The sequence below is a fragment of the Macrobrachium rosenbergii genome, chromosome 17, assembly GCF_040412425.1.
Source record: "Macrobrachium rosenbergii isolate ZJJX-2024 chromosome 17, ASM4041242v1, whole genome shotgun sequence".
NCBI lineage: Eukaryota > Metazoa > Arthropoda > Malacostraca > Decapoda > Palaemonidae > Macrobrachium > Macrobrachium rosenbergii.
The window spans coordinates 29,174,825-29,199,500 of record NC_089757.1 but is presented as its reverse complement, the minus strand read 5'-3'; the positions used below and the strand labels follow the sequence as shown (position 1 = coordinate 29,199,500).

Below are 24,676 nucleotides of genomic sequence, written 5' to 3'. Positions count from 1 at the left end.
TGAGACAAAAAATACAACTGTATTAAAAAAAACATTGCAATGAGTGTAAATATCATCAACACAATGCTACAAGGACAACCTCAAGAGAAATTAAACAAAACAGCTCTCATAAATCTTGAATTGGGTGGAAACCTTCAGCACAAGTGAGACAGTGAAATGGATCTACCCTATTTTAGAAATGCCTGTCCACTGGTCATCAATCAAAAAACTTATGCCTATAATAACTCAGTGTTCTGACTTACCAACTTTCCTTTTCCAGATCTTACAGCTTCAAGCTGTGCTTTTCTCTTCCTTTGCTCTCGATATGCTTCCAATGCTTCAGCAATAGCTTTCTGAAACTGCATCTCTAAAGTTTTGCTTGAAGCTGCCCTTGAACCCTTATCCTGAAAATGTCAATGAAATGATACCTACAGCTGATATGCCCATACCAGTAAAAAAAAACTGAGAAAGCCAATGTATCAACTAATATACTCTCAAAAATTTGTCATTATTTTATATTTAAGATTTTTTACTTTTTTACACTATTGCCTTTGGAATATTCCACATATATTCAACACACCTGTAGTGCTTTCACTACACAAAACAAGCTGTAAATCTAGAATAACCTACCCCTTCCTGGTAATGGAAAGCCCTTCCTCGTGTAACCCAGTAATAATCATTTGATCCAAAGAAGTGAACACAAAACATGCCCTGTTGATGGGGTAAGTTTTCAATGTTATCTGGGATATATCTTGGATGTAACACTTGTCCTGGCCACCATCTGCAGTAAAGAAACAAACATACAAATAATATGCAAAGCAATAACTGGTGGAGTGAAGGCCCAAAAATCTAATCACATTAAATTAGCAAATCTGAAGGGTCTGTCCTATTTTCTTACATATTAAGGAAGGGACCATTGCAAACAGATGTATTTTTCATAAAAACTGTGAAGGCAACATATATAAATAAAATATAACAAGTATCCAAACCTCCTTTTAAAGAGTGACATACCTATACAGTCCGAGCTTTACCCATACAACATCTCCGTAAACTGGAAACTTGCCATTTTCACAGTCTTCACAAACATAGCTGCCCTCAGGGGCTGTGATTTTCATACACTCAGCATGAAAGGCAGCTGGACACTGATCACAAAGCAGCAAAGATCCCCCCTAGCAACAACAACAAAAAACCAGGTTTCAGTTTCTAATTAAAATGTAAGTACTGGTACTTACTTTTTCCATAAACTCTCTCTCTCTTTTCAGTTATGTAAATATTGAAATGAAGTATAAGGGAGAAGTATACACACACTTTTGAAATATTGTTAAATACTACTAACCTTTGAGCAGCAGAAACACCAACTGACATTAACATGATGTAAACTATTTTTAGGCAACTTTAAATGTTTTGTGCATATGTGGTGATTTTGGGAAACTTCTTCAGATCCTGCAGCTATACATTCTTCTCCTGTTGAGAAATATGCAGTAGGTACAATAAAAACATATTACTAAAACAATAATCTTCTTTTTCCTCAAGTGAAAAAGAAAGTGCACTCAAGTTTCTGAAAATCAAACTTGATAATATATATACGCTGAATCATGACAAAAATTTTTTGAAATAATATTAATGCATAAAGTATTATGATCCAAAATTATTTAGCTTTATGAAAATAAAACTTATTGCAAAATAAATGTATAAAGGTAACACAAGTGTTGCTGTCTGATACATAGTTAATGACAGTTACAAAATGAGGCCTGAAGTAGATTTCTGAAAGATTTCTAAAGTAACAAATGTCCACTTCCAACCAAAATTCCCAAACCTTAAAAGATAAATGTCTAACCTGTGTGGTACGTAGTAGGGCATCTCAGACACCTGGTGAACTGTGGATTTCTAGCTACAGCATCATTCATGTCATCAGCATTTGCAGCACACATGTGACAAACATGTCGAGGGCACACAAACTTCTGAAATGGTAAATCTTCAATAAAGTAACACGAATGAAGGAAGCTAGTTACGAAGACAGATTCTTAGCAGAAATCTTATAATGCAGAAACTTATTGTGAAAATATATATAAAAAATCCCAATTCTTTAAAATTCTCATTTCATGCAATATAAACCACTGCCATGACTTAAGTCTGGTTTCCTACATGTGTGATAAGGATACTACCAAGGATTTACAGTTAATGGAATAGAATGGAAAGAAAGATGGAAGAAAGAGAATATGAATTGAGGTACGGAGAAAGGATTGAAAGGGGTTGCAGCTAGGGGTCAAAGGGACATTGTAAAGAACTGTAAGTAATGTAGATTTACAATTAGGAAAGAACTTATAACAGAACTATTAATAAGGATTGCCATTCAGCTTTTTCCCAGTCATTTCTATGGCCAGAGTTACGCCAATGAAAGGATCTTACAAATAATTCCTTGTCTATCTACCAGTTTCATTCCAGTCATAGAAATAACGGGGGCAAAGGCTGATGCAGTACTCCTCAAATACGCCTTTAAAGAGAAAAAATCCTTGAGTCAGTGTCAGCTACCTGTATAAATTGTGCTGTACTGACCCTGGATTATCTTTTTGTGTACTGCCATAATGTCTGAGGTTATTAAGAACCTGACCTTTCCCCTTCATGACTTTATATATGTACTGTACCTAAGAATTATACTATCCATACACAATTTTACATGCATTCTTGAAAGCTGAATGGATTAAACTGACTATCTATCACTAAACTGGCTCAAATCCTGGATGGGATATAAGCATTCTCTTTTACAATTCCCCTTTAGTGCAAGATATTCTCAAGTAAACTCAATATAGACTGATATTTGTGGGCTTAATATTCCTTTCTTTTTTCTTACTTAAAAATCTTCAGCTGAAAACTCTTATTAACGGTCAGTTGACTATAAACCCACAAGGGTTCCAAAGGGAAATCAGCCTGCAGACAGAGACAAGTTACAGGAAAAGGTGGTAAATAAATACATACAAGGAAATAGAAAATAAAATTACTAAACCTGAAATTCAAGAGACATCAGGAAAGAGCAGGATTATAATGTTACATGTGTTTAAGCAAAAAAACTAAATAAATAGCCAAGTGTTACAAACTTACCAATCAACTACTTTGGTGGACATGGATAGATTTTGTTTCTAAGTACAGAAATTTACAGATACTGCAAAATGTTATACTGAGCACTGAGCTTGGTGTACCCCCTTTGGGCATTTCCTTTCTGACAAAGCACTAGCTATTCCAACCTGAAAGGGACGCAGTGTCAAATATGCCTGAATGAACAATAGTAATTTCCCTCTTGGTCTGCCTCCAAGCAGTGATGTATGCCTTCTCTAGGTTAAGAACAGTTGCATGATGCTGCCAGAAAAAAAACACACACACACACACACACACACACACACACACACACACACACACACACACACACACACACACACACACACACACACACACACACACACACACACACACACACACACACACACACACACACACACACACACACACACACACACACACACACACACACACACACACACGTTGAGGCAACTGTAGTTAAATGCATTTTCCAAAATTCATAGTCTTTCATACACAAAATGTTTGCTGCTGGTTAATCCTGCCTCTAAGGAGGACATCAAAGAAGATTTGGAGGTAAGAATTTGAAAAATATGTCCTCAATTTACGATAGGTTTAAAAGGATATATCTAAAAGATGTGCAGATACAGTATTAGTTAGAAAACTAAGTTAAAAACTATATAAAATGTTACATAATCCTCATCTTTCTTATCTTTTAACATACAATGACACATTTCTTTTCAAGAAATGTTCTTCAAGCATGCAATAAATGGAGAACATCATAATACCTCCCCAACTCTGCCCACCAACAAAGAGTATTTAAACATAAAATATACTGGGTGTGTGCAAAAAAGGAGTAAGATGTATTAATAAAATTAAAAGGGAAAACTTCCAGTCACAATGTACATGAAAAGTTCACTCTAACCTCAAAAATATAAACTCCCTGAAAAATCAGAGCACTGACTGTGAACATGACATTATCTTGGCATATAAAATCCTCTTTTCTCATTATTATCATTTGGTACATAAGTAAGAACAGATAGAATGGGTTAGCATTAAAATCAATAACTATGAGTTATTTATATTTCATTGCTCTGTGTATATTTCAATAAAGCATGTTCATGGCATGTACATAACCAGAGTGTTTGTAACTTGAAAATAAGTATACTACAACTTTTCCATTGTCTCACTGCTTATTCCACGCTGCTCACATCTAGAGACTAAGGAATGTTATCACGTACAATGTGCATTTTCCACAGCAAATAGAAAGACCACTCCTTGACATAATAACAATTAAAATACAAAAGTACATAAATAATATTGATTTCAATCACATTTACAGTATGTGTGAGTATATATATAACCCCCAGTATTTGTGGGGGATAGGGACCACTACCTCCCTGCGAATAGCTAAAATCAGCGAATACTTTACAACCCCTCTAAAAATCCTTACAACTGTCTATTTTAATTTTCAAACACCAAAGACCTCCCCTCTAAAAATGCTAATAACTATCTATTTTAATCTTCAAACATCAAAAGACCACCTCTAACAATGCCTATAACTGCTTATTTTAATCATTCAAACACCAAATATGCCTTAAACTATCATCCAAAAACACTTTAATATCATTTTAATATAATAATTTCAATATCACTTTAATATAATTTTAATATTTCATTTAATATTTAATATCATTTCAATAGGTACCATTTCTGAGCATTGTATCTATAACATCTATAACGGGTGAAAAAACCAGTTTTAAAAGCTTAGCTACAAACAGGGTTCACTATAAGGAGGTCCCTTGGGGACTATAATGGGGTCCCTCCTTAACCTATGGAGGGGAGAGAACCAGTTTTTTCCTTGCCAAAACTAAAAACCAGTTTCTTTCCAAATAAGTTTCTCTTTCTCTCTGAGTTATTATTTAATCTTATTACTATTATTATTATAGGTACAGTATTATTATTATTATCTAATCTTATTTAAAAATTTGTACTTATTATCACCTGTATTATTACATGTACTGTACGTATAATTACAGGTACATATTATTATTAATATTATTTCATCTTATTAATCTTAATATTAATATCTGAAAAATAGTAAATGATTTTTTTTTTTATCATAAAAAATGTATTTAGTCACGAAAATACAGTGGTCCCTCGGCATAAGAATGATTCGTTATTTGTATTTTTGTTATACGAAGTAAAATTTTCGGAAAATGTTAGTTTCTGTGTATGAGCTAAAAATTCGATTTACAAACTGTTTGGTGGAAAATCACGCTGGGCCAGCCGGGATCGAGGGAGGAGTGACAGGATCCTCTCAAGGAAACCACAATCCCTCACGCATGTACGATTGTTGACATGTGTATTACACTTGGATCTTGAATGCAAGGAGATTAATTATGCCACAGCACATCAAACAACAGAATTTAAAATTATAATCCAATAAACATGAGGAGTTTGCAAACAAATAAGTAATAAGTAAAGATTGCAAGTAAAAAAAAGAAAGATCAAATAACTTTTCACAGGGAAGTCGTTTAAACAAACAATCCAAAGTGCTCAGAAGCTGAACGCTGCGCCAGTGTGTTTCATGATGTGGGGATGAGTTACTTTTACAATGCTAAAAAATCGTAAAAAGCAAGTGTCACTTGATAGGTACTTTGCTGTAACAGAAAGAAGTGATTCGGGCGAACTGAGTGTAGGTGAAAGAATCGGGCGAAATGTGGCAAGAGAGAAAATTCATCCGAGCCTGGCCACAGCTGGGAAGAGGACCCCGTCTCCCACCCAATAACTCACCACCATCCCCTCCCTCTCCTCTCTACCATCTCACACAGTGCAGTCCCGAACGCTCACTCAAATGAGACTCTCTTTCGATTTTTTATTGTTACTGTATTGCATTTGATTGTTTTTATATATTGTATCATTAAACATTAAGTTAAATTTATTGTGAAATTCTCTTCTTTTATTTTTCATGTGAATTGTTACGGCTTTTACATACATACAGTAAAGTTTTTACTGTATCTTCTTCTCTCCTCAAGTCAGCTGCGTGTCACAGCGGTGACATGATTTTGTTAATCTTTTATGTTGAATTTTATGGTGAAATGCTTTATTCTTTTATTTATTTTGTTGAATATGGTTATCATTAAACTATATTGTGCTTGCACTTAAAACAATTGTATTAAAGTTGGTACAAAGGGTGGATATGGGGGAAATTCATGAGTGTGGGATGAATTAATTGAATTCCAATTATTCCTTATGGGAATATTCGGATTGATGTACAAACGAGTTACAAAGCATTGACGTGAATTAGAAAATTAAACTGCGAAATGCATCAACAGTGATAAAATATATGTTCTGTAGTTCTATTAAATATGATATAACTATGAAAAATAAACTAAAAAAGCTAAATGGTGGGTCTTTCATAGGATGCCATAATCGATGAAATGCCACATGTAGATATAAACACAGGATAAGTTACATAACCCTTAAGGGACGGGCTAATTATATATAATGCACACCCCCAGATTGGGCAAACTTTAAGGTTGGCCAATTTAAGAAAAAAGCACATCAATGGAAAGTGGAGGATGTGCAAATGCACATGGTGTAAGAAAAAAAATTCTAACAATTTTTCCCTACCTTCCACAAGAAGTTGAAAGTGACTATTTACAACCCCTTTACATAACATTCGTAAAAATATATTAATTTTACCAAGTTATACATGTTTTTTCTAATAATTTATATTACTTTATTTCGTAAAATTATAATTACAGCTCATACAATATCATAAGAGATAAGAACTAAAATCAGTAACAAATTCTGAGTATATTTGTTGTAAAATATTTACGAGATTTACCGAGATGGAGAGATACAGTAACTTTTTGAAGTATACATGCTTTTTCATGATTTCTTTACACTTTTCTTTGTAAAATTACAATTATAGCTGACATACTATCATAAAAGATAAGAACTAGAACCAACAGCAATCCCTGGGTATATTTATGAGCATATAAAGAAAAAGATGTCCTGAAGCTGCAAAGAGGCAGTACATCCTCCACTGAAATCTCTCTCCTGTGCCAGGTAATAAATTGCCATAAGTCATTTAGGGACCATTGAAGTGCTATGAACCTATTTCCTACTAAATTCAATGAAACAGTATGGCACGTAATATTAATACTTATATGAGGATTCCCATCCATAACCCAAAACCTGTTATAGATACTCATGTGAGGATTATCATCCATTAAGGGGTAAACAAGGTGTTCATGATATTATAAGGCAAAATGGGATATCGATGATCACAGTAAAACAGAGGATTGATATTACATATTTTATAAATTTTTCTAAAAATAACTAAGTCTTATCTGCAGCACAACATGGATAAATACTTGGTAAGTACAATTCATGGTAAGGGAACACAACAATGTAAAAAGGCAAATTTACTGAATTCTAAGCAAAACAAATTAATATAATGCATTATTGGAAAGACTGATAAGAAAGGTACTACATAAAAATTAATCCATGGTGGGCTGTAGGTAAAAGGAGTTAGGCTAAGGGATAATTCACAGGTACCTGAATACTGAATTGGAAACTGAGTTTCGTGAAAATTTGGTACAACATGCATACAAGAACCTAACCCAGTTTGTAAGTCGACGCCTACCTGTATCAAGGGATATTAAGGGGTAATATGGATACTGTTTCTCAATAAGAATGGTAGTGTGATTTCTTATGCACACATAACCAAGCACATGATCAGGTCATACATAAAGTAACCTACAGCTTTCAATAAAAACTTATTTGTCCTAACGTACATTCTTAAAGCTTATAAAAATTTTTTTGGTCCTCGCATGTGAGTGGCTATTCTTTACTTTATCCAAGGCTTCATCAAATGTTCAAAGCTAACATCATGCTACCCTGCATCCATGGAGACATAATTTCTTTCTAGCAGATTTATATACATTCCTGAAGTTCATCCATCTTCACTGCCTCAGATATGGTTTCTAGACCTGCAAATCTATTGTCATTCAACTACAAAACCCACTCAATATTCATCTTCATGAATAAGTCTTAATTTTATGCTGACTGCTTTCAACTTCAGTGTGGCAATAAACTGTTAATCATGGCTAATATCTGCTCCTCTATAGCTCCTAACATTTCTGTGTTCTTTTACCTTCCTTATTAGTTGCTATGTGATTTGTTTTCTGTGACTGCCTTTCTGGAGAAGTGAAATTTTTATCACATTGTCATAGAAATGGAGGTTGAAGGGAGAGGAATAATGGTGCAGAAGAGATGGTTTTATAGTCAACAAAAAGACGAAAGGGGATAAGAATGAACCAGAGAGCAAGTGCACCAAAAAGCCCTTGATAATGATATGCTCACCCAACTTTGTTCCCATTGGGTACAAGTTCTATTCCCTTGCCTAAAAGGAGCAAAGATGGTAAAAATACCCTGTATCACCCCAATACTAAAAATCTATTTGAAAAACGTTAATCTACATTAAGTTTGCATCCACTTTGCTCATTAATATTGTTGAGTTTGCTTTACATATTTACATATTTAAGGCCGTCAAAAGGGGATTTTTAATTCAATACACTCCTGCATTTTCTAAAACCAATTTGTTCATCTCTAAGTATTTACCAGCTTCACTCTACAGACTATCAAGAATAAGCATGCCGAATATTTTCAACATAACTGATGAAAAGTTGACCTACAGCAGTAACACAAGACTGACAGAAGGCTGGTGAGTGGTTGCACATAAGGGTGCAAGAGTGAGTGCTATCATACCAAGTAAGGGAAAGCAGCAAGAACAATACAAGATAGCACAAGACAAAAGAGGTCTGCCTTTCTTATGATTGGTAATGGTACAACAAATATTTAAAATTCTTAGGACAAAGGCGTGTGAATTCACTTTTACAAGTAGGTTGGAGGGGAGAAAAATCCAGTGAAACACCACTAAAGTTAAGACCAGATTCTAGAGAAGGGGCTAAAGCATAAACAAATACAGCAATACCTAACAGAGGAAGAATAATTCCAGCAGAGGTAAAACCAGAAAAGGAAGCCTACAGAATACAAAATGGAAGACCTTAAAGTATAAAACTCATTACTGAGGAATCATTGGCCTGAAGTAGTCGGCAATGTTGCAAAGTTGGGAGTTAAAGCTTATGTGACCAGGGAGACGGGAGATAGGGAGGGATGGATAATGATGAAAATTCTAAAGAAGAATCACAACCCAAAAAACAAATAAATTTCCACATGCAGCCTCCTAGGTCTTAGATTTTCCATTAATGAAAATAAGTACTTACAAAGTATGTAGCATCAAAATGGGTTGGGTACTACCAAAATTTTTATTCAACGTCGGACAACACTATTTTACATCTTCTAGGCTAACAGCATGCAACACAGTGGAAACATGGCTCCACATTTTTGCTCCTGTACTCTACCAACACGAGGGACAGATAAGAGCAAAGCTTCCTTATGAGAGAAACAGTTTTGATGAAAGTGTTATAAAAAAAAAAGCAAGCTCATGGAATGAGTTGCAATATACTTCAGAAACATCATGAAGCAATTAGGATGATACGATGGATGTGTCACTGCTACGACCATACCATAAACTGGTGCAGGGATGATGAAATAATCTTGTCTCCTAGAATAACACAGCTTTTTAAAAATAAATTCTCTATATGTAGGCCCTCTGAAACCCAATGCTTGAAACAAAATACCTTTGTTAATGCCTTAGGAAGTCAACGATAGAAACAAAATAAAATTGGCCCAATGGACTGATGAAAAAAGTTCATTTTTATAAAGTGGAAGGATTGGTTATGTAAAATATAGTACATCATTGAACAAGGGTTTCTAATGAAGTAATTTGTAGGCATACTTAATGCTACCTTGAAGCATAGACGAAAAACAAATGGGGTTGATAGTCAAAGAAACCCTACGTGCTCTACATAAACATAAGCTTAAACTCACTTGGAGGTAAAGCTACCTGGTACTCAAGGTTCTAGCAAAAGCTGACAGACAGAATAATCTTTCTAAGTATAAATAAAATCCTATATAATACAGGTACTGCCCTTCAGCATCTATCATTTGTTGCATTTAATAGATATTTCATAGCACAGTATCTTCAACAGAATAGCTTGCATCATCACCATTAAAATCCATCTTGTATCATTCCGACACTCTTTATCATTAAAATTTTTCTTAAAACTAAGGAGAATATTACGGTCAATCAAGGCAGGACTTACCTCTTGGTGACGATTTTTGGAGACTTGCGGCCATTTCTGTACACATTCTTCATGGTAAAACTTTCCACAAAATGTAACAGTACACCTTTGTCTGACACCTGTATCTTCTTTACAAATAAAACACTGATGATTTCCTGTTTGGCACTCGACACACTTGAAGTCACTTTTTGGAAAAGAACTTAAACCTACACAATTAAGATGAAATATTCCATAACAAACACCTTTGCAACGAATCATGTCTGCACCGTTTTCAGTACTTAAGCCTTCACAGCGATAACACACTTTTTCATTCCGTACAACCTTATAGACACCCTTTTGACAGTCTTTGGATTCTTCAATTCTTTTTCTTTTAGCAACAAAATCATCACCACTGTCTAAAGCCGATTCTTTTTCTATACTCTGATGCTTACGCTTTAATGAGCTGCTTACAGGAATTGCCTGACTTTTGTTTTCACTTTTCAAAGTTACTTTGGTTTTTCGTTTTGCAGCCTGAGAATTGGCAAGCTTTTTCCATCGCCACCTTAACTTTGTCCGTGCAGCTGTTTCACTTATATTTGGATTTTCTAATATAAACTTTTGTAAGTGTTTTGCTGCATACTGAGCAAAGCTCTGCTTATGGCCACTTATGTCGTTTATTAAGTTACTTACATTGCGATTTTCATCTGAGGAATAATTATCATCAAAACCTGAAAATTCCCCATCAGTTGAACAAAAATCATCATTTGCTTTCAATCCTGACAAATGTTTTTCTTTCGCTTCTGTTTTGCGAGGTCTTCCTATTCTGCGATTTTTTGAAGAATCTGTTTTACTTCTACGATGAGGTGTGCGCTTCACATTATCTTCCACATCTTCTTTACCTTTCAGTTCCTTATCATCCATCTTCAGAGAATACTTCTGTAATCTTTCATATCTGAAAAAACATATCTAAAGTTTACTAAAAATAAATTATCTAACACTACAAATTAATTAAATATCAAATCTTTCGCATCTAAGGCAAAAATACAGCCTGAAGGATTTAAATAGTAAAACAAAAATTTTCCAAAACAATGCAGGATAATTATTTAAGCAATTTCATACACTCCGGAATGAACTCCATAATTTACAATTCTAATGAAGGCAAGAATCAATTCAGCTGTAGTAATAGAATCCACAACCCCCAAATCACTAAATTCTTTAAAATTTATAAAAACTTATTCCATAACTTTACAATATCTGGGGTAAGTTCTAATCCATTCAATCTGTTTCAGGTGCAGCAAATAAGTCTTACCTTGAAGCAACAATTTCTACAGAGTCAAAAACACAAGTCAATCGAGGTTGAGATCCACTCACATAAGGGAAGGTCCCAAACTGTATTACATTAGTAAAAGTGACTAGATATAGCAAATACCCCTCATTGTTGGAAGACAACCACTGTCTACATAAAACCTGTATGAAGGGTCAAATATATTTTTGCAATAAATGATAGGCCACATGCACAGAACTACTAAGACATACTGAATTTAATATACTCTCCCAAATGTGACTTCATACATAAATACTATGATCTTAAGAATTATAGGTCACTGCAGTAAATTAGAAAAGTAGACTGAAGCTTGCACATAAGGAAAGGCTTACCTGTCCATATGCAATGCTTGCTCCCCTTCTTCTATGGCCACCATCCACCGCTCTCTCTTCTGTGCAGATGGCGCAGTATCTAGCTTTTTTATGTGACCAAGTGTTTTCAACATGCTTTCAGCATGAGATTTTTGAGTGCTCTTCAAAGTTCGAAACTGAAAAACATGAATACAGTATAAGTCAAAGATAACAAATCAGACAGTAACCTGAATGTAACAGAAATAGAAAAAATCCTGACTGTAACAGAAGAAACATACAAATCATGCTGAAAATACTTTAATAATTTGTTGACAACTGTTCCCAAATCTGCTTCCATACTGACTTTATAGTAACCTGAATGTAACAGAAAGAAATAGAAAAATCCTGACTGTAACAAAAAGAAACATAAAAATCATGCTGAAAATAATTTAATAATTTGTTGACAACTGTTCCCAACATTGCTTCCATACTGACTTTACAAAAATAATGTCCTAATCACTGTTATTTTCCCATTTATATGATAGAACACAGAACAAACAATGCATTACACAGATAAGATTCAATCTCCCTAGCCAAGTAAAACCTAGCTTTATAGGCAGTTTGAGGAGAACTGGGCAAAAGAGCAGGAACAGTCTAAAAGTGGCACCATTAAGAAAGTGATCAATGACAGCACTCACAGAAGGCAAGCTGGAGACTTGGAAGGAGTGGGATATGAGTCACTCAAAGGGGAAGCAAAAGAGGAGACAATCAAGTGCTTATGCAACTCATGGTCATGAGCTGTAAGAGAACAGGTGAAAAGGAGAGAAGCACTCAGCAAATGAAGAGAGGATGCTTTGGGGTGACTGGACTCAAAGGGGACTCCGTTAGCTGGAAAATAGTGAAATGAGTCACAGTCATGCCCTAAGGAGGGTCAAGCAGATCCTGGCCCAGATTCCTGACAAGCTTGAAGTGATGACAAGTGGCTTAACGAGACAACAATTTCTCAGTATGGTTTGAGGATATTGTTGGACAAAGGAGGTCTCATTAGTGTATCAGGAGGGAGACCCACTTAACAGAGGATTATCTTGCAGACAGGATGCCACCAGCAATAACAAATAGAAGAACTACTAAGAGGCTGCACAGGAAACCCTGCAGGCAGGAATGCTGAGGTTAATGATCATGATGAGGCTGAGAATACCGACATTATCAAGAACACCGGAGTTTAGAGAACAGCTGTCCCAGCCAGATACATGGGAGAGGGAGGACTCGCCAGAACAGGTGAGTATGGTGAGGAGGCTGAGAACACAGAGGTGGTTGAGGGTGCTGAATACACTGGAACTGTCAAGGTACCAGGAGCGGCAGAGTACATGGATGAAGTAAAGCATTTTTAAGTAATAGAGTACATGGGAAAACTTAGAATACACAGAACCATACAGGCAACGAAGAGCAGATGAGTAATGACAATAGGGAAGAAATAAAAAAACGAGTTCATATACAGGGTGTTGAAGCAGATGGTGCCAAACTCATGGAAGCAAATGCTTTAAAGGCTGACATCAAGACAGGAAAACGAGAGTTGGGATTAATTCATTCAAGTTAAGAGTTAATTAAAATGAGGAACTGGTCTTTGGGCACAGATGAAACCTTCATCTTCAGCCTAAGGAGGAAATCATCATCTGCAGCACAAACGAAGTCCTGTCAAAGATAACACCGCAGGGGCAGCTGCAAGGGAAGAAAGTCAAACTGGAGGAATGGCAAATACAGTACCAATACCAGCAGGCTCTTCCAAGGGGCAACTGTGAGAACATGAAGAAAGAAATTTCTTCAGCTGAGTTCACTGTAAGAGTTGAGACTGGAGAATGTCTATGCACTTTACACTGATCATTCTGAACAGTAAGAGGAGGCATGGAAGAGAAAGAAATCTCACCACGAAACACTCTAGACTTGACAGCCATGGTTGTAGAACAACCAGGAGATGCACAGTATTGATATATATAGGTCAGGAGACTTCAGTGATTTTATTATTGACAATACATTGTTAAGGACAGTGTTCTTAAACAATTGCTCTTATTGGAAGCATGAGAGAGACTGACTACGCTAAGTTCTGGTGGCAGTGTGACAGCAAGATTCAGAAAGATGGAGGGTGAGGGAAGGTGTTTGATAGGCTAGTGGGTGGAAGGAGGGAGGGGTTCTCAACAGAGAGAGAGAGAGAGAGAGAGAGAGAGAGAGAGAGAGAGAGAGAGAGAATAGAAAGAGCAAACTGGTTACAATTCAAGAAAGTAATGAAGACATACATAGTTCAGCTTAATATGAAAACCAGTATGGTACATTTCAGCTATTTTCAACACAATGCAATAATTCAATGCGAATAGCTTTACAAAACCCTAGTCCTGATATATACCTGGAATAAGCACCAAAAATGTGATAAACTATGAATAACAAGTCTCACAAACAAAATTTCTCACAATTTTTGACATAAATCACAATCACACTGGATTAACATACAGCAGTATGAGAATATAAGCTATAACAGTGGATGGAAAAAAGATAATCCAAATACATAGATAACTGGTCTGGTTATTCATGCTGCATTATATTCCTTTATGTGCTTACCTTAGATTTCAGATCATGAAGATATTCTTTTAACTTTGCATAGCCCTCAAATGGCAATGCACTACTAGAAGCAATCCAATAAGTTTGTGAATTATCATTGAAGAACTGGACGAAATACAAACGAATGCAGCTTAATTTTCCTTGCCAATTTTGTTTCACTGTAGAAAGAAGAAAATTTTTTAAACTTCCACTGGCAAAAACACTGTGCCAGTTCAACTATGTCAGTGTGCTGACCTGCAACCAACTTTATGCCAACAATCAAACCCCTCTGATATCCTCTAAAATTTCCAGTGAAAAGTCATGGATATGGATAACCTACACAGCTATAATAATAAACGTTTAATTTCTTAAAAAAGGGATCCATAATAGCTTAAACAACATATACTGTACAGTATGTTGTAACTATAAAAACAATTAATAATTCAAATTATGCAAGCTTTTCTGGTGGCACAAAATCTGACCACCAAAGGTATATACCACATGCTCTCAAGTAGACTATCTTAACTTTCATCAATGTGGTACCGCTATGATGTTAAATTTTAATCTGAATTTCTTGGTAATCCAAATGTGTCAGGACCAGGCAAAACTACACATTAAAAGGGGGACAAATTTAAGACATTTTTCAAACGACTGGTAGACAGTATAAGAAATTTTCATTATATTTATATATCAGGATGAAAGCTCAGTGCATAATTGACTAAGTTACATAAGGCTGTTAACACATCTCAGGAGAAGGAACCTTTTTTGATAGGGGGTATGCTATTCGTATATAGATGGATGAAGTTTTAAATGTTCCTGTTGCTATTCTAATCCCTGCAATCCTAATAGAACTCAGTCCTAATTTGGCTAGTACTAGCTGATACAAGAACTTTGCATACATACATGTTTTGGGAGAGGCAATACTTCACATAATCTTAACAACAAACATTTACTCTGTAGAGCTTAACACAATTCATTATTAGTTACCCATAAAGCATCTAGTTTCATGGACACTTAAGTTCTTTGGGCATATATAAATAACCTAAGTCAGGGTAAATACCCATTATGCAGCAGACATGAACCACTAGTTTTTCTTGTAGAAAACTTCAAGCCATGTATTCAGCACACTTCACTACCTTTTTGATGAAGAGCTGTAAGCACTGTTCTTACAGCACTGTCAGACACTACCATACTTGAAGTGGTAAAAGATAATGAATGAAAAGTAAAAAGCAGAAGTATACAATATTTAATTTAGGACTAATTTTGCTATTCCGTAAATAGCTACTGCGCACAATTAGGACACTAACCCATGACATTTGATACTTAACACTAATGATCCTAATCATAGTTGAAAATGTTTTAAAATTTAGTCATATGCTTTTTTCATATAAAAAATAACACCGATGTTGTCTGCCTACAAAGGCTTCGCTGAAAGAAAACTCATTCAGACTAAAACATCATTGGTGGAATACTGAAGCCACACTATGCTCCTCAAAGCATGCCTATAATATACGGAATGTCACCTGGTCCGGGGGCGAATCTTTTCATTCACCAAGGCCTATTCAAATTCTTTTATGTTAATTGATATACTGCATGGTTCTTCCCTATATGGGAAGACTTAAATTTTGTTCTCTCCACCAATAATCTGCATGAGGTTAAATTTCTGATTTTTTTGACACCAGCATAATGGCTCGTAAGTCCACAACCATTTGGGGATCAGCAACTCTTGCATTCTTATTTCAAGTACTGAAAGTTTACAGGGTACATATTTATCAACTATCCTTCTAACTTTATCCATACCAGCGTGAAGATTCTAGAATTCTGATCACTGACTCTGGTTGCTTAGCTTAGATAGACAATGCAGAGCTTTCCTGTATAATGTTGATTAGTTAGGTGCAGATTGTTATCTGTCAAAAGTTTGATGACTGCTTTCCTTGTGGTTTTCTATAAGATTTTTATAAAGTAGGATGTTTATGAAATAGAACAATATGATTTTGAAGTAGCTCTTTCTGTTTGTCATCAGAACTAGACAAGTTATTGTGAGCATAGTTGTAATGTCATTATTTGTTAATGATTCTCACCATACCTAAAAACATGGGTGTCCTGAGTTCAGTTTGCATGATTTCAATAATAATATTTAGTAGTGGCAGGAGAAAGTTTCCACTTAGGTCAAAGAATTTAACTGGATACTTTATCTTGCGGTTTGGGTCAGGGGCTGAACACATGGATGAGTACTACTCTGATAGGCATTCGTAAATCAGTACTAGTTATTGATGAAGGACCCACATACTTTAGAGGCAAATTCCTTTTCCATTTTTGGGTTACTTAATATATTCCATATCATTGTTTTCCTCAGCTTGGTCTTGGCTTTTAGAGAATTTACTAGACTCTTCTATATGTAGTGCTGACTTGAGTTCACAATAAGACTCAAAAGTCTACTAGAATTATGCAGAATGTCTTAAACGGTACATACATTCTTAGGAAAGAATATCTGGTGTTTCTTCCTATATCTTTCATGTAATGATTTGCAGGAATTCACTGCTTTTGTTAATTACCTAATTACATTAAATCAACAGTAAGAAGCACCTGATTTCAACCCATTCTGCCTTGAAGGGTTGGGTTTCCTTGTGATATTGCTTAGTATACTGATTATTTGTGAAAATTAGATTTAGGGTGTTTTCATCTCCCAACTGTGTTGGTCTTGTTCCAAACAAATATCTTTTGTATGAGATGATGGTTGTCACATATATCACATAAACATATCATAAGCAAGTGACACATTTTTGAGACCTTAAAAATTATTGGTCAAAACATAAACTGGAGCAATTGGAAACTTCTGACATCCTACAAAACAAAGAACAATATACTTACCATGTAACTTGGTAAATTCTCCATTATCTGGCTGATAAGATATCATGGCCGGCCATAAAGGATTTCCTTTTAAAAGTACCCACAACAAGTCACCAACCATGTGTTCACATGGGTGCTCTTTTTCTAAATTGCTGTAGTCCACACCAATTGGGAGATCCTTCAGTATATAAAAAATAAATTTAGTAACCAGAATTATTTATCAAAGAATATTTTGAAAAATACAAAACTATACAATAAAAGAAAGCACATATGATAATTTTCATGATAAAATTAATTATTTTAATACTTACCTACTGTTAAAGTTAGCTTGCATCTTCAAAACATCAGGTGCAATCCGCATTTAAAAAAACTTAAATTAAGCTTGGCTAACTCATTAGGACTGTCTGCAGTCACCTGTTTTCCCACCAGATGGTGTCAGGATGTATACTTTCGAGTCAGAATTCTTCATAAACACCCACTAAGTTGTGGGGAGGCTGGGTGGGTTTCCACTTTAACAGTTGGTAAGTATTAAAATAATTAATTTTATGACTACCACACTGAATGAGGATTGTGGATTAGTGCAGCCAGAGAAACAACGTTCAGCTAAGCGAACTAAAGGGTTTGTAATGGGGAGAAAGACCTTCTCAACAGTCCTGCCTGTTGTGATCCTTACTGGCAAGTACTGTCGCCAGACATTGGAACCACAACAGGGTGTAAGGCCCTTGTAGCGAGACTTGTCAGAGGATCCTTGCAGGGAAAAAAGACCTCGTACGGTACTAGTGACTCCCGTGCCTGAGCCGAAAGCCCAAACCGACAGTCCAAAACTAAAGACACTAGCACCACCATATACGAAGGTATGCTCCTATACAGTAATACTTCGATCTTACACGATTCGAGTTGCGCGAATTCACACACACACAAACTTTTCACTGGAACCTAACTAACGGGCATATGCGATTTTTTCACAGACACACACACACATTGCCCTTCTTTGGCCGAGTCAGTTAAGCTTCAGACTGTCATTCGATGGGCCGGAGTTCAATTCCCGCGGCCGGCTGATGAAGAGTTAGAGGAATTTATTTCTGGTGATAGAAATTCATTTCGCTATACTGTGGTTGGATTCCTACAATAAGTTGTGGTCCCGCTGCTAAGCAGCAACCAATTGGTTTCAGCCAAAATAAGTCTAATCCTTCAGCTCCTAGAGAGCTGTTAATCAGCTCAGTGGTCTGGTAAACCATGTATACGCTCACAGACACACGAAATTCTCGAGAAACCCTGCAGAAGTGGGTGCTTAATTTTTTGAAGTAATTTAAGTTTTCATGCTTTTTACGCAAAATCTGTATGAAAAAATTGCATTTCATGCTTTTATGTGTAAAATTGTATGAAAAATGTGATTTATGTTTTTATGTGTAAAATCTGTATGAAAAAATGCATTTCATGTTTTAATGTGCAAAATTTCTATGAAAAATGCATTTCATGCTTTCATGTGTAAAATTTATGAAAAATGCATTTCATGCTCATGTGTAAAATCTGCATCAAAAATGTATTATTTTTTATTTTTGTACATGCATAAATATGATGCAAAGGTAATTTGCACACATTCAGTTAGTGTACTTTTACATGATGTGATACCCATTTGCAAAGTTACTGCACTTTTCAAAGATGATACCCTTCAGAAAATGCTTGTTTAATGTTTGGAAGTACATTTATAAGTTTTAATGCTTTTAACTGTAAAATTGATATGGAAAATTTATATTTATATTTTTGTACATAAATATCATACAAGTATTATGTCCATTTGCAAAGTCTTGTCATAAAGGACTTTACATGACCTGAGATGAGGTTGTTAGTCACAACATTTGATAAAATAAATTAATGTAATATCAGAGATGTAACTAAGAGTTGTATATGTCATTCTTTGAAAATTACTCTGTTCACCTCGAGAAAAGTGCTGGTGCAATCTGTATGTGCATGTACTGCAGCACGCTCAGTTGGTGTACTTTACAAGATGTGATACCCTTAGTTACTGCATTTTTCAAAGATGATAATTGTAGAAAGTGTTTAATTAAGTTTGTGTTTTTAGGTGTAAAATCAGAATGGAAAATTTGTATTTATATATTTGCATAAATACGATACAAAAGCAGTACAGTTACTTTATTACAGCATCTCTCTCTCTCCTCATTCGAAGTTAGCGCCAAACATACTTTTACAACTTATTATTTCTCTGTACTTCATTACGTGCAGAGATATATTAAATTGATTGAATTTACCTGTACTGCACTACCTTCTCTTCGAACATTATGTACATGTTTTCGATATTTTATGGAATTGTAGGCCATACTTTTGTTACGACTCATGACATTACGACGCTTTGCCTAGTGACGAAAAGAAAAAACGGCTTTACCCAAGTGACAAAGAAAACAGCATCCCATGAATTAGGTAACATTAGTATATGTACGCACCTACTGTAAATGCGCTATTATGAAACTGTGCAGTACCAATTTTATGTCAACCATTTACAGTATTCTTTTAAGGGTAATGCTTTAAATTTTAAATAAAATTACACTCACTTTAGTTCATTTAAAAGCTAGCTAATACTTTGGGAGCATGATTAGGGGTCATATTTAGTACTTAAACTCTGGAAATAAACATTTATTAGCATTTTTAAAGACCATGCCAACTTACGAAAGTTCACCTTGCACGTAGGCTCCGAACCTAACCTCGCGTGAAGTCGAGGTATGACTGTACAAATGTGCCTCTTCATGATCCCAAAATAAAAACAGGATTTCCTAACAACTAACAATAAGAGAGAAAGCAAGGTTACTATCATATTTGGTTTAGGTGAAAGTATCCCCAAGGCAGCGAAAGGACTAAGGGCTTTATGCCTCATGTACAAAACAGCTGCGAGCACACTACACTGTTCGTGTTACGAGTCAATCTATTAACCACTAAACAGTTCCCTAGCTTGCTCTTCTGACTGTTCACCCATTCCCAAAGGCTCTACTTCTGTGATAATGCACCTTACCACAATCCATGTTAACTTGTTTTAACAGCAGCCGAGGTAGAAGTACACTAAAAAGTGCTGGTTAATGGATTCATCTTCGCCAAAAGAAAGTGAAAACGGAACCACGCGAGATATGCAACGCTTAAATACTAAAAGGGAATCAACCAAAAACACGGTTGGAACTCCTAAGTCTACACAGAGGAACTGAGAAAGAAGAGGAGACAATGCTGGAACGTTAGCAATGACGCTACGGATGGAGTGAATGGGTATTTGGATGGAGAAGGAGAGGATTTTTGTATGACATCACCACATGACCTTGACAACAGTGGGTGATGTCTACACGGATGCGGAAGTTAGAGGTTACTTGCATGACGTCACCACGTAACCATGATGACAGACAGTGTCATCTGCACAACACTTAAGAGGCAATTATCAAGAAGCAAGAGATGTTCTATCACCCAGGTAATTCCCTCGAAAAGAATAATTGTAACACTGATAGGAGGGAGGGATATCGTCTGCAGGGGGATGATATCGGGAAAGCAAACGAAAACAGAATTGACGCACAACTTATAACTACTGAAGCAAACGTAATATGTCTGTGACCCTAAACACCTCTACAGTTTACATCCATCTTTACCATTCTTGCTAAACAGGCGACATGTGAGCTAGCAAATGCGAGAACCAAACAACCAAACTCCTCATATGGAGAGATGGTTGAGAGAGGTGGCGAAGGGCACAGACCTTGGTCCCGAGACCGTCATGGTTCCCTGTCTGTGGAGAAGACTAACAAACGTAGGGCAGTCCAGAGGGCTCCGACACCTTCTATCTCTTTATATTTAACAACATTATTTACAATATACATGACTATGATAAAAGAATATATGTCAATTACTTATATTTTTCTCCTGAACCATATAGGGAGCAAAGGAAGGCAGAGCAGGAGTGAGAGGAATTTACCTAGGCTATAAGGTAGGCTAATGAAGGAGGAGGAGAAGCAACACTGGAAGACAAAAGGAAAAGACTGAGTAGCTTCTGGTGTACCCTAACAAACTGTCTATGCAAACAATCAGCCTAAAATTAAACATTTTGCAAATAATGAGGCAAAAACAGTTACATTTCTTTCCCCTGAGCTGCATGACAACCTTTTCTAGAAAAAGGTATTAAAGGAAATAAAACTATGTTAACAGTACTGAAGCCATGAGGATTATTTCCAAAAAAGGTAAAAGCTCAGGAATCAACCATGTGTGCATAGACATTAGCTATCTTGGACATAATAATGTTTTGCCCTTCTAACACCACAAACTCCTTAAATTCATTTTATTATTCCACAACACTGCCTAAAATAAAAAATTATATCTTTGGATCCACAAACCAACATTTTATTTAAACTATTTAAGCTTTTAACAAACCAAAATCGAACCTTTCAACACTAAAATATCTAAAGGCAATCAATGAAGCATTAAAACTAAATACTCCCGAACCTTACCAGAACAACAAGAAAACAAAGCTCTAAAATATTTCCCATGCTGACTTAAAGAAAACATATAAAGCCCGTTGAAATGGCTTTAATTGTTGATTGAATATCAATGATGTTTATATCTTTTGTTTGTTTTATTTCTTCTATAATTTTATTCTATAGAGGTGGTTATATGTCTGGGGATCATAATATCGGGCCGTTTTATATATTTAGTTTGTGATTTGTTCTCTATGCTTTTTATTAATTATTAGTCCCAATATAATTAGTATTTTGTTGGAGTGAGATGGTCTGGGGTTAGTGTCTTATGCTTTAGTCATTTATTATCAGAATGGAAAATCTGCTGGTGCTGGAATGTTGACTGCTTTATCAAATCAGGTTGATGATGTTATTTTACTCAGTATCTCTTGATACTAAGTTTAGGCTGAATTTTTATTTTTATGTCGGTGGGGAGTCTATCGCTAATAGATATGTTATTTTTTTGGTTGTGTTGGCGGCTATAACTAAAAGAGCTCAGATTCCATTTTCCGCAGGTAGTTCTAACTGGACATAAGATGGCCATTCTTCATAGACTACCTAAGCAATTGAATTAGGCACTGTCACAATTCTGGGAAGGGCTTACATTTCTATATCTCTTCTCTAAGCAAAGAAAGAAAAGGGAGCGGTTGTCTTTTAATAGTTCCAACTGGCCATAAAGATAGCCCTTTCATCAATGCCTATCCAAGCAGTTAAATTAGGCACTTACAAAACTGGGAAGGGTTTTCACTACTATATCTTTCCTCTAAGCAATGAAAGAAAAGAGAGAGGTTGCCCTAGAACAAAGCCCACATACAAGTGAGGGCTTGAAACTCACAATACACTCTGCTGCAGCAAGAGCTAAAAGAAAGGTGTCTTCAAAGTTCTTAAGTGATGCCTTATCAAAAAGATCAACTGAGATTAAGGTAAAATCTGAAGGACTACATCTAAATTTCATTGTAAATCATGACAGGAAGATGAAATTTCCAGCAAAAAAGACTGAAAACCTCTTCAAACTTTAAATCATAAGCAATACTCCAGTCAGCATAATGCAGAACTGAAAGCAATGTAAAGTGGTATCCTTGATCACTGTGACAGAAAACTGCTTAGCGTACCTGAGATACTGGTAAAACTTCAAACTAACCACTGTTACTGATACACAAGTATAACAGTGGAGGGTCTTCTAGATTTAAGGATCGCTTCCTTGGCCAAACTAGAAAAGCCCTTAGCTCATAACAGACAACTGGCAATCTCCACACAGGTAGATGTAGCATGTGGAGGTTTGAAGGAATCTTCTCTTAAGACTGTCGGAAAAAATCTTTTCTGAACGTAATAAGACGAGGAACATCTACCATCAGGAAAGAAAATTCAGGGAACCAACCCTTTGGGGTCATGAATGAGCTGTGAAAATTATCACTGTGATCTGCGAAGCTCACTTGTTGAGTATTTCCTTAAGCTGCTAACAGAGGAAAAGCATAAGGGTCTAGAACTGACCATTCTTGAAGGAAGGTAACAACTGGCATCAACTGTCCAAGCCTGAGGATCCTGACATGAAGGGCAGTAAACTGGTAGAATTGTGCTTTGGGCAGTTGTGAACAGAAGGGTGTTAGGGTCTCCCCAAAGGTTCCACAACTTCTGGCAAACCTGAGGAAGAGAAGACTATCTGACTGGAGACCTTGCCTTTTTCTGCAGAGTTGGTCTTCAATAACAAAGGGTTTTCCTAGGACAAAATGAGGTAATGAAATGTCGTTGCTGGACTCCAAAGGAAAAGGAAGTTTCCTTGCTAGTCTGAAAAACTCTCTTGAACTGTGTCTCCTTGTCGTCTTATGTCGTTGCTGGACTCCAAAGGAAAAGGAAGTTTCCTTGCTAGTCTGAAAAACTCTCTTGAACTGTGTCTCCTTGTCGTCTTATGTAAGACTCATGGCTTTCATAAGACCATTCTAAACCGCCAAGAGCTATAAGGAGTTTACCTTCCAACTCCCAGACAGCAAATGTTACTCAGAATGGCCCCCCCACCAATCTTCCTGAGAAATCTTAGGACACAGAATGAAGGTTCTTGAGAATTACAGGCTAACCCATACATATCTCAAATGTGGTAGAAAATTGGCTATTTATCTCTATTGGAAAACCCCCAACACAGAGAGCTGATCTTCATCCCCAGATAAGCAACTGACTGGGTCAGAAAAGCATAGTTTAGTCAACATAGAACAAAAAACCTTTCCTGAGGTTAGACATGAAACAGTATTCACCCTCAAAGGTCATCATAAAAATCCCTTTGGTGAGAATAAACAGTCATCCAAACAAGAGAGAACTACTCTGATAGCAAGCAGATGACTCCATACTGCTAAAACCTCAACTCAAAGGAGAATACTGCACTTTACTTTGACTGAAGGTGTACTGGGAAGTGAAAGTAATGTGTCCTACATGCCGACAGAAATTATCCTTTGCCCCTCTGAAAGACTGCCAGGAGCAAACTGAAAGACTCACTGAAAAGGGATGCATATGAATAAACTTGTTGATCCAGGAAATGCCCATGGCTTGATGACCTCATTGCATAACGGCTGCCCAATCTATCTTTCCAAACTCTGAACTTCTCTGTGTGAAGAGTGTGGAGAGAAGGATATCAGGAAGATGATAGGGGTAAAAGAAATAACAAAAGGTACAAAGTATCCTTCCCTGAGAGCCATCACTACCAAAGGTTAGACTTGATGCTATGCTAGGCACTTCTGAAAGTCTGCACATGGCCTACTGAGGATCCACACAGTCTAGTTCTCAATGGCGAACGAGCAGGGCTAGGGATTGGAAACATCCTCATTCTTGGCAAGGAAACCAAGATATAGAAAGCAGACAGCGTCTCCCCCTGTGAAAATCCAACTCTCC

At 36.1% G+C, this 24,676-nt stretch overlaps 1 protein-coding gene across 6 annotated transcripts in view; it reads right to left on the bottom strand.

Annotated features, from left to right (window-relative positions):
• NSD (Nuclear receptor binding SET domain protein) overlaps positions 1 to 24,676 on the bottom strand; it is an 87,616-nt gene that overhangs the window by 36,828 nt on the left and 26,112 nt on the right. For all 6 annotated transcript variants that reach the window (XR_010855857.1, XM_067119773.1, XM_067119775.1 and 3 more), the window contains 9 exons: positions 17,325 to 17,481; positions 14,475 to 14,632; positions 11,907 to 12,061; positions 10,293 to 11,202; positions 1,817 to 1,940; positions 1,316 to 1,443; positions 991 to 1,148; positions 610 to 760; positions 243 to 383 (listed from right to left, as the gene is read on the bottom strand). Coding sequence is in view for 5 of the 6 variants with exons in the window: in XM_067119773.1 (XP_066975874.1) it covers positions 243 to 383; positions 610 to 760; positions 991 to 1,148; positions 1,316 to 1,443; positions 1,817 to 1,940; positions 10,293 to 11,202; positions 11,907 to 12,061; positions 14,475 to 14,632; positions 17,325 to 17,481 (2,082 nt within the window). In the remaining variant the exon portion in view is untranslated. The remainder of the gene's footprint in view (positions 1 to 242; positions 384 to 609; positions 761 to 990; positions 1,149 to 1,315; positions 1,444 to 1,816; positions 1,941 to 10,292; positions 11,203 to 11,906; positions 12,062 to 14,474; positions 14,633 to 17,324; positions 17,482 to 24,676) is intronic.